Source organism: Agelaius phoeniceus, chromosome 3 (assembly GCF_051311805.1).
Source record: "Agelaius phoeniceus isolate bAgePho1 chromosome 3, bAgePho1.hap1, whole genome shotgun sequence".
NCBI classification, from domain to species: Eukaryota; Metazoa; Chordata; class Aves; order Passeriformes; family Icteridae; genus Agelaius; species Agelaius phoeniceus.
Window position 1 is genome coordinate 110,134,897 of NC_135267.1, and position 15,024 is coordinate 110,149,920.

Here is a 15,024-nt window from a genome sequence, read left to right on the forward strand (position 1 = left end):
TTGCATTGCAAAACCCGGTGAATTCCCTGCTAGTGGCACCAGCAGTGCCCCAAGCCTGGCAGGATCATCTGAAGGGAATGCAGCTGAATTGTGATCCTCTGCTATATAAAAGGGGGCGGGTCACTCTGCTGCTTCCAGCTCCTCTGCTGTCATCAGGGCTGCAGGAGCACCAACCACAGGCAGCTGGCACGCCTCTCCATTGCCTCTTATATAATATGGGCTCTCACAGGGCACCGGTGTAAAAATCAAGTCAAACATTGTGGAGGCACACTCGGGTCACCTGTGTGTGGTGTGGCTGGTGCTCACTCTGCTCTGGGGAGCAGGGCTGGTCTCACAAGGCTGGTCTGTGGCCCTGTCACAGTGAAGCTGGGAAGGTGTGCAGGATGGCTCCCAACCAGGCAGGGGATGAACTTGTTTTCTTTGTGAATGGTAAAAAGGTAAGGGAGATTCCAGCTTCCTGTTCAGCTTGCTCCTGGATTGTGGCTTGATCACTTTTCTAGCCATCTTTTTCCTCCTCTTAAGTTTTCTGATGAGAATACATGACTTTTAAGTCACGTATTAAAAGTCATTCCATGACTTTTAAGTATTAAATGGTGACGATTACATGTTGCTTTGCTAAATGACTTTTTCTCTTCTTTGAGTTTACCTTGTGACTTATTCAAAGGGTAACACGATTACATAATATTCCTTTTACATTTTTGATTTGCTGGCAATAATTTACTACAATTCTGATGTAACTACTTTTAAATAAGTGTGCACTGCTGAATACAGGCATTTCTACTAGAAATAATTTCAGTATTTAAAACAGATCTGGAAAATTCAACTCAAATGGAAGCATCCATATATAATTCATCAATAAGTAATTCTAACATCTGGTTTTTGAAAGGGATTTAGAAAAATGTTTATTCCATTTCCATTTAAGAAGCTAGAAAACTCCTCAGAATGACAGCCCATTAACTGATACTGATTCCTGGCAATAACCTGAGAAGTGACTGTGTCTCACAGGAGGCTGGGCTGCTCATTGCACGTGATGGACACATTTGAACAGCTTGTCCTAGATCTCCCTTTCCTCAGTTTGGGCTTTGCCTGGCTAGCAATGCCTCTTCAAAGGCTTGTTACAAAAGTCAAAGCTGACTCTTGGACCAACTACCAAGTTAATTCTGTTTCTGAGCTCAGCTCAGTGCTGCCTTCCCCACCTTCCCCTTGCCCAGACACTTGGGCAAGGGAGCTTGTGCCAAAGCAGCTTCCTTCTGGGAAGGGAAGGGGCCAGGGTTGCTTATCCATTGGTGTGGAGCCAAGAGTTTGCAAACCTTCCCTGAGCACTGGTTAGGGGTGTAAATCAGGTGTTACATTTGGTTTGGGCTGGACAATTAATTTTTAATCCCTTAAGGGGTCACACAATACTCTCAGTTGGTTAAAAAGCTCTGTGCCCTGCCTTACAGACTAGCACAGGATTACTATCCATTTTGCTTTTTTTCCTTTTTCATGGTTGTTTAATGTGGATGAGAGTGTAGCTACAATTAGGGGTTTTAGTTATGACTTTGTACCCCAAACTGGATTGGAATTAGAACCTTCTGAGGTACCAGTGGATTTGATGTGGATGTTTTGTTTTATTGATATATTAACAGTTCACTGAAGAACGAATTTTATCTAGTGTGCAGTAAAAGTTAGTCATAGAGTTGTTAAATATAATGCTGATGTAGAGCCCAGGCTTGGTTCTGAGGTTTTATAGAGAAGGATGACAACTAAAGCTTTGCTCACACAGATTAGTAGTGGTTCATATGTGTTAATTGACATATCCGCCATTCATTGTTTCTAGAAAGAGATGAAAACTTGAAGCTCCAAGTTAATTGCAACTAGCTAATTGAGGCTGGTAATTGAAATTGTGGCATAGGATGGTCTGTGAATTTTATCTGAAATTCTGCTATGGTGGGAACAGGTGGCACACCATTAACTTGTTGTCTTCTTGCTCTGTGAGGTTTTTGTAAGATGCCTCCTTTGTGAACCTCAGTTTGTAGAGGGTGAACTTGGAGCTCTCTAGTTCTTGCATTAGGAGGTTGCCACAAATGTGTTGGGCAATCCAGACTCTGATACAAGCCAAGTGTCCTATCTTATTTGATATTTTTAAATTTTTTTTCTGGTATACCCTAATCAGAGAGAATTGTAATTCTGGTGCCAGATCAGCTGAGGTTCAAAACCAATAGGCCTCTCATGGTAGGTATGAAGAGTTTGTAAACAAATTCCTGCATGCAGTTAACAAGTGGTGTTTCAGCACTGGCTGGTGCTCAGTTATTACAAGAGCACTGCTCAGTGTAAATTGCTAGAAAAGTTCTTCTTCCTGGAGAAAAGTTTTTGCTAACACATGAAAATGTCTATTAGTCAAAGTCCAGAGCTGGCCTTGTGGGACTTTCTTTTATGCACGTGGGGTGAGGCAGAGGAGGGGAGAAATGGCAGTCTAGGCCCTGAAGGCCATCAGCAGAAACAACCTGTTTATTTTGGATCTTCTGCTTGTCCTTGCTGTGTCCCAGGTAATAAACCTCCTGTGAGTGTGACACTGGCCTTGTTGCGTTTCAGCAATTTTTATGGAACTGCTGTTCTTGTTTGCAAAAGCCTGACTGCGTGCATGCGTAAAGGGGTTTATCACAGTGTGATCTTGGCAGCTTGGCTGAAAAAAAAAAAAACAAACACCAAGGGATGATTAATATTACCAATGGTACCAACTTCTTTGAATGTCAAAGCTCTCTTAGCATCCTTTCCCACTGCCCCATGGAGCAGACAGTTCTAGTAAAGGAACAGGTTTCACTTGCTATGCCCAGAGCCTCCAGTGGCTTTTTCTTTTTTTTTTCTATTCCTTTCTTTGTGTGTCTTGCTAAAGTGGCTCAAGTTACAGCCCTACCAAATGCACATTTAAGAGAGAGAATTGGACTCATGGGGCCCTCTGATCTGTGGCAGTGTAGGTGGAGTTTGTTGGGACATTGCTGCACATGAAAGGTGATGGAAGGAATGCCACGGAAGTGCCTGGAAGTGCAATTCTGCTGGAACAGCAGCTAGCAAGAGGGCAAGTGGAGAGGCAGGCATTAATATCTTCTCAATGGTGACCAGTGACAGGACCTGAGGAAACAGCATCCATCAGGGGAGGTTATGGAAGGTTCTTCACCCAGAGGGTGGTTGGGCACTGGAACAGGCTCCCCAAGGCAGTGGCCACAGCACCAAGTCTGACAGACTTCAGGAAATATTTGGACAATGCTCTCAGGCACTTGTTGGGATTCTTGGAGTGTCCTGTGCAGGTCCAGGAGTTGAGCTTTGATGGTTTTAGTGTGTCTCTTCCAAGTCAGTATATTCTGTGATTCCAAGTTAGAATATGGCTCTATCCATCTGTGATCTTGATTAAATATCCCAGCTGATTCACTGCCAAGAGTGTGGTAACATGGCCAGTGGGAAAGGTTCCTGCTGTGTGAATTCATGACAGCTTGACACTGCAAATGGGCTGCTGACATTCTGTCACTGTACAAAACCACAATGCCAAGAGGTGGTTTGTGAGACAGGGACATGGATTGCAGCAATTTCTCTCTCACCTTAGCCCAGCCTTCACTGGTGTCAAGGAAAAGTCTCCTTGGAGCAGCTGAGCACACTTTCCATTCAGGAGTGTTTATTTCACTGGGCATATAGCTTGGCACACTACTAACTCAAAGTTCTCTTAATAGTCTGCCTAGACTAGAATGCAAATCAGCATGTTGAATTTAAAGCTAATGGGGGCAATTTTTTTCTCTTGGCTGACAGAGAAAGGTCTGTCTCATGCATATGTAGCATGTAATTTTAGTTTAAACACATGGAGTCAATATTTCTATTTCTATTCTGAACGCTAAGGGAGGATCTATGCTGGAAGTGGAAGCCACATTAGACCTCTTACCACTTCCAGAGTCTGTATTTCATTGCTGATGGGACCAGCTAAAATACAGGATTTTTCTGAGCTTTGTGAACCTCTGGGTTCTACATAAACGGAGACTTAGGAGCTTTCAGTTTGCTGGTTTAAAGCAGAATAAAGTGTTCTCATGACCAGTAGCAAATTTATGTTATGTGGTTATATTCAGTTTGTTCGTCTGTGGTCTAGTCCTTTTTGCTAATAAATGAATTTGAAATTTATCATTGTCTTCAGGAATAACACATTCCCAAATTTCAAGGTCCTAGGGGACCTTTGCATGTGACTGGTCTGACTTGCTGTGTGGCAATCCGGTTAAAACCTTTCACTTTCTCTTCTTGCAACTTAATCATTGACCAGGGATTAGTGATTGAATGGGATCTTGTCCTTCAGGAAAGCACCTGCTTCTCATTTATAGACCCCAACTGATGGAAATTTTAGCACATTGTTTGGTAAAATGGGAAAGTTTTTCACTTCTCTTCCTCTGTCTACCTTGTTCAACTACTGTTCCCTTAAACTGAAAAACCTCAAACTTTCTGGGAATAATGATTTAAATATGATGCTTTGTGTTGTAAAGGCAAAGTTATCTGAATTAGTGAGAGGCAGGTAGGGAAGTTGAAAAACAAAATATTTATTGAGATTGAAGCTTTGTACATAAAATTCTGGGGAAGTGACCTCAACATTTTTCTGGACTAGTCCATGCACTGTAAAGGTGTGAAGAGCTGCTTCAGAACCTGCTCTGGTGTGGTACTTAAAAGCACAAAGAACTTCAGGGTCAGGCTAGGCTCCCTGCTGAGGTGGATCTGAGTATTTAAAATTCCCAGAATCAGTAGGCAAACAGACGTGTAGTACAAACACAGCAGTACAGAGTAAATTTGTTGAGAGTCATTTGACTGTCTGTGCCATCCTAACATTTTCAACAATGTTTCTTTCTGCATTTGATTAATAATTAAGCTGCCAAATGCAGTAAATCCAGTTTAAAATTTTCAAAATATGGCTGTCAATCTGATACACCTGCCATATGACATTTGATTTAAAAAACCAAAATAAAACAAATTGCCAAACACTAAAAACTTACCAAAAGGGAACTATTTCTTTAACTGCAGTATCTAAGTTGTCTGATCCTACCACCACAGAAGGCAATGGATGGAATTCAGTTTCTTTCTGTACAAGGACACTGGGGGAGGTGAGCAGGAGCTGTGGTACTGAGCTGTGAATTATATTGTACTGGGCATCAGACAAGATGTGTTATCCCCACCCACAGGGCTTTAAAGTATTTTAAGAACAAATCACTGCAGGAGATTGCAACAAACCACTGGAGGAATGATAGGCTGGAGGACAGGCCAGCATCAACAACAGTGAGCAAAAGGCAAGAACAGCAAAAAATTCTTACTCTGTGCCCAGCAAGACTCATCAGCAAGCATCCTCCCACCAGGAATCTGAAGTGAAGAGAAATGATTCCTTGATCTCTGATGTGTGAGATTGGTGTTAATCCAGAATGTTCTCCAAACTCTTACCCATATTCTCCCTCAGATCCTTAGTCTCTGCCAGAATTGCAGATATGCAGCTCCACTGGGGTAGTTTGAAATGGCTGAAGTAGCAATCCAGGGCTGCTGGCTGGAACAGAGTAAGGGATTGTCTGGGACATGGTGGGAGACACTTTCTGATAAAGCTGAGTAAAGCATTGGCTGTGGGGCTTCACATATTCTTACATCACTAAAAGTACATGGAGATATGAGTGGTTAAACAAAAAATGAAGGACTAGGCCTGTCTTCTAGTTCCTGCTTCCTGAAAAGAGGCCAGTGGGCCAAACTTTTAATTGTTTGGTTTGAGTACATGACTGAGAACTTCTTGGGCTCTTTCAAGAAAACCTCTTGAGATATTTTCTTTGATATAAGCACAGAATAGTCTTTAGCTGTTCTAAAGTTTCTTCCCTGTGTCTGGATATCTTAGAAGCTGCTTTGGAAGGGTTTGCAATGGCCATTGGCACAGACACAAGGAAGAAGCTTAGTGTGACAGTGGGAGTTGCTGGGGCTGGCTCTTTGCCTGTGGAATAGCTCTGAAAGGCCATTTGTCCTCTCACAAGGATGTTTGGAATTTCCTTCTCAAGTCTGTCTGAGAAGGTGCAGCAGAGGGGAGGTATGGGCTTACTCTGGACCAGATGGTCATGGAAGAGCCGCTGCATGCTTTTATTTGTTTCTCTGCATCCAGGAGGTGAGGGAACAGGGACACTCTGCTCTGAATAGCAGCAATGGGTGCTGCATGGTCTGCAATATGACATTCCCAAACTAGAATGGACTCTCTTTTTCCTGTAGATCATCCCCAGTGAAGGAGTGAGATGTGCAAAAAGTGACCAGTTGTGTTTTGTAGCAGCAATTTTATCAGTTAATTCTAAAACAGTGAACTCAAACAGGAAGTAGTATGAACCTTGTCTCTTTAGGATAACCACATCATATGTCAAAGGCATAGAACTGGAGCAGGACAGAGGTTGTGAAGGTTTCTTATCAGTGAGAAAAGAAAGTTAAAAAAAATACTTGAACAAATGACCCCTGTTTCAATTTGCCCTTCAAACTGGGAGTGATTAATTTAAATAAATTGTAACCATTGTACTTAGGACTTGCATAAAATAAGAGCCAAGAACATGATTATATTCTGGCACACAGTGAATTTGGAAAAGTTTCTTGACACTGTATTAATAACAGAAAAAGAGGAAGACAAGCCCTGTGGCAGGGGCAGAACTTTGGTTTCTGACCACTAGCAGAGAGTAAAGTAAAATGTTTTATGTCTAATGGATAACTTCTAATAGTATGGTTTATTAATAGGATGGAGGTGGCTCAAAATATGCAGCAAAAATGTTTCCTTTCTTTGAATTTTGTATTCTCACATTTAGGATGGCTACTACTGTAATACTGATTGATTTAATGTCACAAGGGAGGAAGGAGAAACTTCAGAGAATTTGTACTTCTGGCCATCCTGCTGCACCTGTGTTGTCACATTACAGTTTCCACTGTTAGGGTTTTTTCTCTGCAAAACCTATTACTGATGCTCTTTCTGTCATTCTGTTTATCTGCTCATTTTCTCTCTCTTCCAACAGTTAAAGAAAGGACAGAGTTCAGTTATTCAGGGTCAATAAAGATGAGGCACATCCTTGGGACGTGTCAGGAACCCAAGATTTTAGTACAAAACATGGGTCTTTCTTTTCTCACTAAGTCTTTCTCTTCTCACTGCTAAGTCTGTTTGCCATTTTGGATGAAGAGTTTTTTAGATTTGCCTCAGTGTGCCATGACTGAAAAACTCGTGTATGTAATGCATATACTTCCCTCTGGCACAATAAATTCAAGGAAACATTGTGTCTGGACACATGACCAACATTGCTGAAATAATCTGTGATTTTTGCTTCCTGCTTTGGAAAAGAAGTTGCAGAAAGACCAAACTTTCCCCTTGCAGCTAACTTATCTGTGTTGTAAAACATTTTGTGTTTATCTATATCTTTCCCTTTTTGCAGGTGGTGGAAAAAAATGTGGATCCAGAAACAACCCTGCTGACTTATCTACGGAGAAAATGTATCCAGTGCCAGAAAAAAAACTGCAGAAAGCTTTAAATGCCTACAGCATTTCATAATTGTTTACTGTTCACTTCAGTACTGGGCAGAGCTTTTGCACAGAGTATAAGAGGGAGTGCTTTGCATTGTCTGGTATTTCTTGCTAGCAAAGATTACAGCTGCTATTCCAAACTTAATAGCAAATTTTAAATTATATACTTTACATGATTTATTAATACTTTAAGGAAAAACTTGTAATTTCACAGAATTATAATATGATGGAAAGGAAGCAATAATGAGATGAAAATAAAATTGAAGGAAATGTAAGCTTGTTCCACACAAAGAATAAAAAAATTTCTGGCCAAAACATTGTATTGGCTAGCTAATATCCCATAAATTGATAACCCTGTGCTGTTTATCAGATGACTCAGGGAGGCAGGCTCAGAGGCAGGGGTTCCCCCCATGTACCATGGGTGTATTTACATGAGCAGATGCAAGCAGTCACGTTTCACCCCTGCTTGAAACTGGTCACCATGTGAGTCAGAGCAGCTGCAGGAGCTGAGTAGCTATTACTGTCATGATCAGGCTGGCTGCTGCCAGACCAGGCCTGCTTCCATAGGTGGTGTCATTCCATGTTTTCTGAGTTTTGGTCTGGCCAGCTGGCTGTGTACATCTGCCAAACTGTTCACAGTTGTGTTGGTGTATCCATACCATGCTGCTGTGTTCCGCTTGTCTGGGAGCTGAAGGAAGGAAGTACAGGGACATGAATCACACTCTTGGAGGTTTCCAGCAGAGCTATCAGCAGCTCTCCTTATCTGAGTATACCTTAGATGGATAAAGGTCAGGAGGAAATGTAAGTGGTGTTACTCTTGTGCCTAGGTGTGCCTGTCTTACTGCCAGAACTTTTATTTCTAAACTGGTAGATAACTAATGTAAATAGCTTTGTAAAGAGAGAATCTGAGCCCTTCAAAGCCTGCTGATCTTCTACATGAGCATTCGTGTTAGGGTCAGACAAATACTTTGAGAAACATATTTTACTGCGGCAGGTTAGCACTGTTGTCAAGAGAAACATTGGATGGCACAGGAAAGCTGTATTTCTGCTCAAGCAGGCACATGATTCTGTGCAAAGCAATGGTGGCTTTAAGGACATGGTTTCATTGTGGACTTGGCAGCCTTAGGTTTGCATCAAAGACGTGGTTTAGTGGTGGACTTGGCAGCATTATGTTTATGGTTGGACTTGGTGATCTTAAAGATCTTTTCCAACCTAAATGATTCTGTGATTCTCTAGAAACAGTCAGTGCCACACTGTTTGCAGTGAAGTCAAGATTGAGTTCCCTCTATCACAGTGTCTGTTGCTTTTCCAAAAGCTCTGTGCTACAGGGAAAGGCACTGATTATTTCAACTCAGGGTCCATTGCCAATGAAATCAGCTGATTTTTACCCCACCAAAAGTCTCCCAACATTGGCCAATTCTCTTTGCAATAAATAGTGTCTAATTACCTTCTAATAAGTGAAGGAACCTAAGCAGAAGTGACTCAAGGAATTTTCTCCTGAACTCCCTTTGCAGAACATTTGATGTAATTCCTGATTTTAAAGCACAGCCATGATCCCAGTAGTCTGTGGAGGAATCTCCTTAGGCTGGACCATACACTCTGTGAGCTCCCAGGTGTCTGGGCAGGGGTTCTGTGCATCTCCATGAGTTTTGGCTCTCAGTGTCTCTCTCCGGTGATTTTATGGGACCCAGGCTCCTGGGCAGTGTGCTTGGCTGGTTTTGTCCCTGTCAACTGTCCAGCCATCAGAAATGGGGTGGCCAGACCATGACTTCTGAGATGCAGGTAGTTCGTGAGCAGTTCAAATGCAGCTCCCAGCCAGTGCTAAACTGTGTAACTTGTAGCCCTGAGTGGCTGCCCTTCCTGGGAGCCTTCTGGGTGGTAGGAGTCACCAGGTGCAGGAAGAAGTCCAGCCCCACCACTGAGAGGTGCTGAAGGAGGATGTCACTGTGTGGCTCAGGGATGTGGCGGCATGCCTGAACAGCTCCTGCTCAGCAATTACCAGTGCTTTATCTCCCTTGTGTCATTTCCTTTTCTGAGTCATGGAGAGTGGGAACTGTTGCAGTTGAGGATATTTTTTTGTTTGTTTCTGAGAGTGTGTTGGAGTGTGGGCTGTGTCTTTATGAGGGGTTTGGGTGTTGATCTCAATAGTCACATGCCAGCTTTTGAAACTTTGCTTGTGTTAAATAATTTAGCAGAAGAAAGGAGTGATTTGCTTCCAGCAGGAGCTTGTTGCTCAGCCTTGATTGATGACTGAAGCAAGTTTGTGCCAACTCTTTTTGTGTTTTCCTTAATTCCTGTTCTCTCAGTGGGCCTGTGTGGAACCAAACTAGGCTGTGGAGAAGGTGGATGTGGTGCTTGCACTGTTATGATATCCAAATATGATCCCTTCCGCAAGAAAATCCTGTATCCTTTGCAATCTGAACTCTGCAACAGAGAAATAAAATGGGGACAGATCCAGGTTCCTGACATACCAGATATGGTACTACTTTAAAAAAAAGTTATATAATGAATGTTTCTGCCAAAACATAATTTTTCACTTTCAGAACATAAGCTCAGAAGGCTGAGATAAGAAAGTATTTTTCTTAAAGCATTGCACACTGTTTATAAGGAACTATTTCTTTGTGCCCTGCAATATCTGCACTGACTCTAATATAACTTTTTCCTGTGACAAACCATATAATGATTATTGTGATAAAATCTTTATTGTTATTGTATTATGACAATAATCTCATTTCTGTATGCCAGCAGATATTAACTTTTTTCTCTACTTGTACTGTAACTTCCAGAATTATTTCCTGAGACAAAATTTCCTTCTCTTCTCACTTTAATTCATTGAAAGGGGAAACAATGGACTAGAAACAAAGGGGAATGCAAAGAGAGGATGAGACAGTGAGACAGGCCTCAGTTTAGTTTTACTGTGGGGAACAGAAAGCACTGAAATCTTTAGTATATTTGGAATAATGCTTGGAGATACTATAACTTGGATCCTCTCTTAAGAGCATAGCCATAAGCAAGATCTCTTTAGGGTCCTCATTCTGTCTTGATAGAAATGATATAAAATAGCTAATTCTTATATGAGTTTTGACAACATTAATCTCTTTTACCTTCAGTCTAGACTTTTCCCTCATGTTTACCATCTACAAACAGCTTTCTAGCTAAAAGACTGAGAACTCCAGGCTCTGGAGTAACTTTGTAAGTGTTCAGCTGCACAACATCTTGGTATTTGTAGTCTGCCCGTGTAAATTGCTTATATGGGTTCTGTATCTTAATGTGCAACAAGGATGTTTAAAGTTGCTATATCTAGGTGATATCCTATGGTGTATGCCTGGATCAAACTGCAAAGGAAATTGATTAGAATTTTGGATTACTGGGTGCTGCTGTAGGACTTGATTTGTAATTAATTCTTGTATCACATCTACTTAAGTGTTCTTATTGTGCTCACTGCTGTTGCTTCTGAGTGCTCTTCATTGCTCCTGTTCCCTTTTTCCTTTGCTGAGCAGCAGTGTCAAATGAAATGACCTTAATGTAGTGTTTTAGCCACCATACTGCCAATGCTTGTCTCTTCCCTGTCTGTGCCCTGCATCACGTGGCTGTAACTACTGTTGAAGGCATAGGAAACACCAAATCCAGGCTGCACCCAGCCCAGGTAAGCTATTAATACTGGTAACTTTAAAACCCTCTGTGCATGTTTTCTTGTGCTAATTAAACTTGTTCCAGAACACTGGGACCTCCACTAAAGCCATGAGGCTGACCCTCCACATGAGCAATCCATACTTGTAGGAATGGCTGAGTGACAGAATCGAACTCCTGAGGCAATGCTAGGGTTCTGTTCTGCCCCTAACAGGTTAACTCATGCTATCCTGGCTGAATTGCCACTGCTTTTGTCCTTGGGCTGCATTTGCATGGCTGTATTTGGTCCACATCCTGGTCTGGGAAGACTGATGTTGTGAGGAAAGCCAATCTAATGACCTGGAGCCAGGAAATCTGGGATAGGTTTGGGCTCTCCTATGGCCTTCCACAAATGACTTTGGTTTCTGATCTTGCATACTTAGGGACCTTCCCTGCAGTAGTGAAGTAAGTTTTGGTTCAGTGATGTTTCTGGAGTCTCAAAATATTCTTGGTGAGGAGGAGTGACTGGGATGTGCATCCTTGCTCTTCTAGCAAGGTGTTACAGTGCAGCCTTGCCTCTCTTTGTCAGAGATCTGCTGCCTTAAGGTAAACTGTGATTCATCTCAGCTTGCACAGTGGGTTGGACTTGTGCCAGTATCTGAGGGAGTGAACAACAAAGTAAAAAATAAGTTCAATATGCATGAATGATGGCAGCCTTTGTATTCTTTTCTCCCCTCCCACCTGAAGATTCTGACAGCTAAATTTTGAATTTCAAAGTCAGGTCTAGGCAGGTAACCCAAAGCTTGCTAGCATGGTAAATCTGAAGAATTCCTGATCTCCTTGGAATCTTCTAGTGGCCTCAGTCACATTTTGAGTTCAAAGCCAGTGGCAGTCATATTTTCTGGAAAAATCCCTTTGCCCAGGATTCTTCTCCTGGGAAGCTGAGAAGCCTCACAGAAAAAGGAAAACAATTCTTCTCTCACTCCTGTGTTTTGCCGCTTTGGAATGTGTTTGGAGATTGCTTATCCAACAGGTGATTGTTTCCTTAGTTTTTGATGTATTTTCACTCACTGGCCAATCACAGCCAAGCTGTGTCAAGACTCTGGAGAAAGTCACAGGTTTTCATTATTATCTTTTACCCTTCTGTAAGTATCATTTCTGTATTTTTTAGTATAGTATAGCATTCTTTACTACAATACAGTATCATAAAATAATAAATTAGCCTTCTAAGAACATGGAGTCAAATTCACCATTCCTTTCTGCGCCAGGGCACCCCACAAATACAATAGAAGCCTAGGTGCAAACTTTTCAAGCTGCTCTCCTCTTTGAAGGCTGTCCATAGATTAATTGACCAGAGAACATTTGATGATAATCTTAACTCCTCTGTGATACTGGGTTTTGCTTTTAACACGAGTGTAATAGAAACAAGCACAACAATGAACTCACCTTGATATTATGGGCTAATTGTGGTTTTTACTTTATCTCAGGAGAGAATTGCAAAGAGCCATGGGTCCCAATGTGGCTTTTGCACTCCAGGCATTGTCATGTCCATGTACACGTTGCTTCGGAACAACCCCGAGCCCCACATGGAGGACATTGAAGATGCTTTCCAAGGTAATATTCACAGCCCTGCAGGGGTGCAACCTGTTCTGCTTTATTTACATTTGCTTCATCTACTTGCATGGAGGTGCACCATTATTTAATGTATTTCATTAAAAGGAGCTGGTGGTTGTGAGGTTAAGAGCAGCTTTTTCACTTGGAGGCCGGCCAGGTGCTATGAAATGAACGTCATAGTTCGTAAGCAGGGGCAAGTGGCCTCAGTCTGGGATTAGGAGCCCAAAAGGTGACCTGTCCTTGAGGGGCATGAAAGTGTCCTTGTTTATTCATTGCTGTCACAACAGCCTGCAGAAGTGACAGAGAACATGTCCTCAAGTCAAGGACCGAGACAGCAATGTGCAGTGATAGAGTGGGGCAGAACCCAACTGTGTAAATCCTGTGAGAGTCTACTGTTATTGCTGAGGTTAGAGTCATCACTGTTTCCAGCAGTGATCTGAGAGGAATGATGATGCAGGAGAAAGCAATCTCTGTGTAATTCTTGTAGGAATGGAGACAGACTAGGTGGTATACTGATAAGACTCACACAATTGAGATAAATGAATACTGAATAAAACAGATTGAATTTGTTCTAAATGAATTTCAGTTTAAATTTCAACAAAAAGGAATTGTAGGGTTGTTGCAAGGTTCCTAATGAAATTTCCCCCCTCCCATTTTTTTCATTAGCTGTCTCAAGATTTGACAAGCTTTTGTGAGAAACAATAGAATGTTTTAAAAGAAGATAAATTTTTAGCTAAATGATACTAAATCCTTATCCTTTTGCTCTGGCAATGCAGGGAACTTGTGTCGGTGTACAGGCTACAGACCCATTCTGGAAGGATACAGGACATTTGCTAAAGTAAGTGGCTTTAGATGATGTTTTAAAAAAACCTGGAAAGTTGGTAGTCTTTCTCTCTGTTATTGAAACATGCCATGAACTCAAAAGGGGAGGAAGGAAATAAATATGCTCCAACAACCCAGCTCCAACTCTTGACCTCTGTTCATGTGATTCATGTGTTAATAATTCAGATAGAGTAAACCCTTTACTCTCTCCACTTGCTGGGGACACCTAAATAAGATCCACCTGATGGTCCCTTTTTGGATCACAAGAAATCAGACTCTAACTCTTTTCTGTCAGTCTCAGAAAAATTCACCCTCTCTGCACAATACAGCTTGCAGGTGATCCTGGTGGGGACAACCTATGAAGGTATGGTGCACTGGCAGGGACATGCTGTGGAGGAATTTGCATTTTTGAGCAGGAATAGCTCTGGAAAGAAGTTGAAATCACTATTTTATAGCTCTTGCCCAGAATTATTCTGCTGGTTTGGGTGCAGTTTGAAGCTTTGCCATGAGTTTTCTCTAGTCCCTTTGTGCCTGAATGAGTGCTGGAGGCTGTGAAGAGGAGTAGATCATTATGTACTTCAGTGATTGCCAGCCACTCATGGGTCTACACTGATACTGAATATCAAAAGGAAAGAATTTACAGTGATGCCCATTAATTTAATTTTATTATCCAGAACTGCAGTTAACAAATGAGAATACAAGCAGGAGTGAGGTCCAATACAAATGGTTGATAAACCCAGTTGATAAAAGCCTGCTTGGATTTCCAACAGGCTTTCCACAGTGTCTCACCAAAGGATTTTAAAGACATTAGGGGTTAAGAAGGAAGATCTCTGTAGGTATGAAAGATTGGTTAAAAGGCAGTAGAGGAAAAATGGCATATTCTTGCAGTGGAGGGAGGTCACTGTTGTGGAGTTGTGTTGGGACTTGAGGTGGGAAGCAAGGCTGTTGCACCTATCCCTAAATATGGTTTAAAAGAGCGTAAGTAAGGATATGAGAAAGGAAACTAACAGATATGAAGTTTGGGTAGTTAAGGCAGGAACTGGCTTTGAGGAATTTCTGAAGGATTTTATGAACCTGAGAGACTGGAGAATAGAATGGGATACAAAACAGAAAACACTGCCATGGCTCTTCCTACACTTGAGTTCTCTGTGCAGTTCTGCTCCTCTCATCTCTAACAGGGTATTGCAGAACAGAAGAGGATTCAGAGAACTGGAACAAGGATCACATCTGTGGCAATCTGATTTCCATACCGAGAAGCACTGAGTGCACTTCAACATGAAAAGGAGATTCCAGGGAGGGGAAGGGACTCTACATAGCACAAACACTGGTTTCTGTTGACTTCTGATAGAGATCAACAGAATTGTGATTAGAGGTGGAATGTGAACAGGCATCTGCTATTTCCTGCCTCTCCCAGTAAAAGATCATTTCAAGAAATGAAACTAATAGGAGTCAGATCAAAAATAAAGG

General features: G+C 41.8%; 1 protein-coding gene across 1 annotated transcript in view; it reads left to right on the top strand.

The window, feature by feature from the left end:
• Window positions 1–276: 276 nt before the first annotated feature.
• The window catches only part of XDH (xanthine dehydrogenase), a 51,991-nt gene continuing 37,243 nt past the window's right edge, over window positions 277–15,024 (top strand). Inside the window, exons 1-6 of the mRNA XM_054629717.2 lie at window positions 277–437; window positions 7,425–7,482; window positions 9,819–9,915; window positions 11,050–11,158; window positions 12,609–12,735; window positions 13,512–13,573. Of these exons, the coding sequence (XP_054485692.2) occupies window positions 384–437; window positions 7,425–7,482; window positions 9,819–9,915; window positions 11,050–11,158; window positions 12,609–12,735; window positions 13,512–13,573 (507 nt within the window). The 5' untranslated portion in view covers window positions 277–383. The remainder of the gene's footprint in view (window positions 438–7,424; window positions 7,483–9,818; window positions 9,916–11,049; window positions 11,159–12,608; window positions 12,736–13,511; window positions 13,574–15,024) is intronic.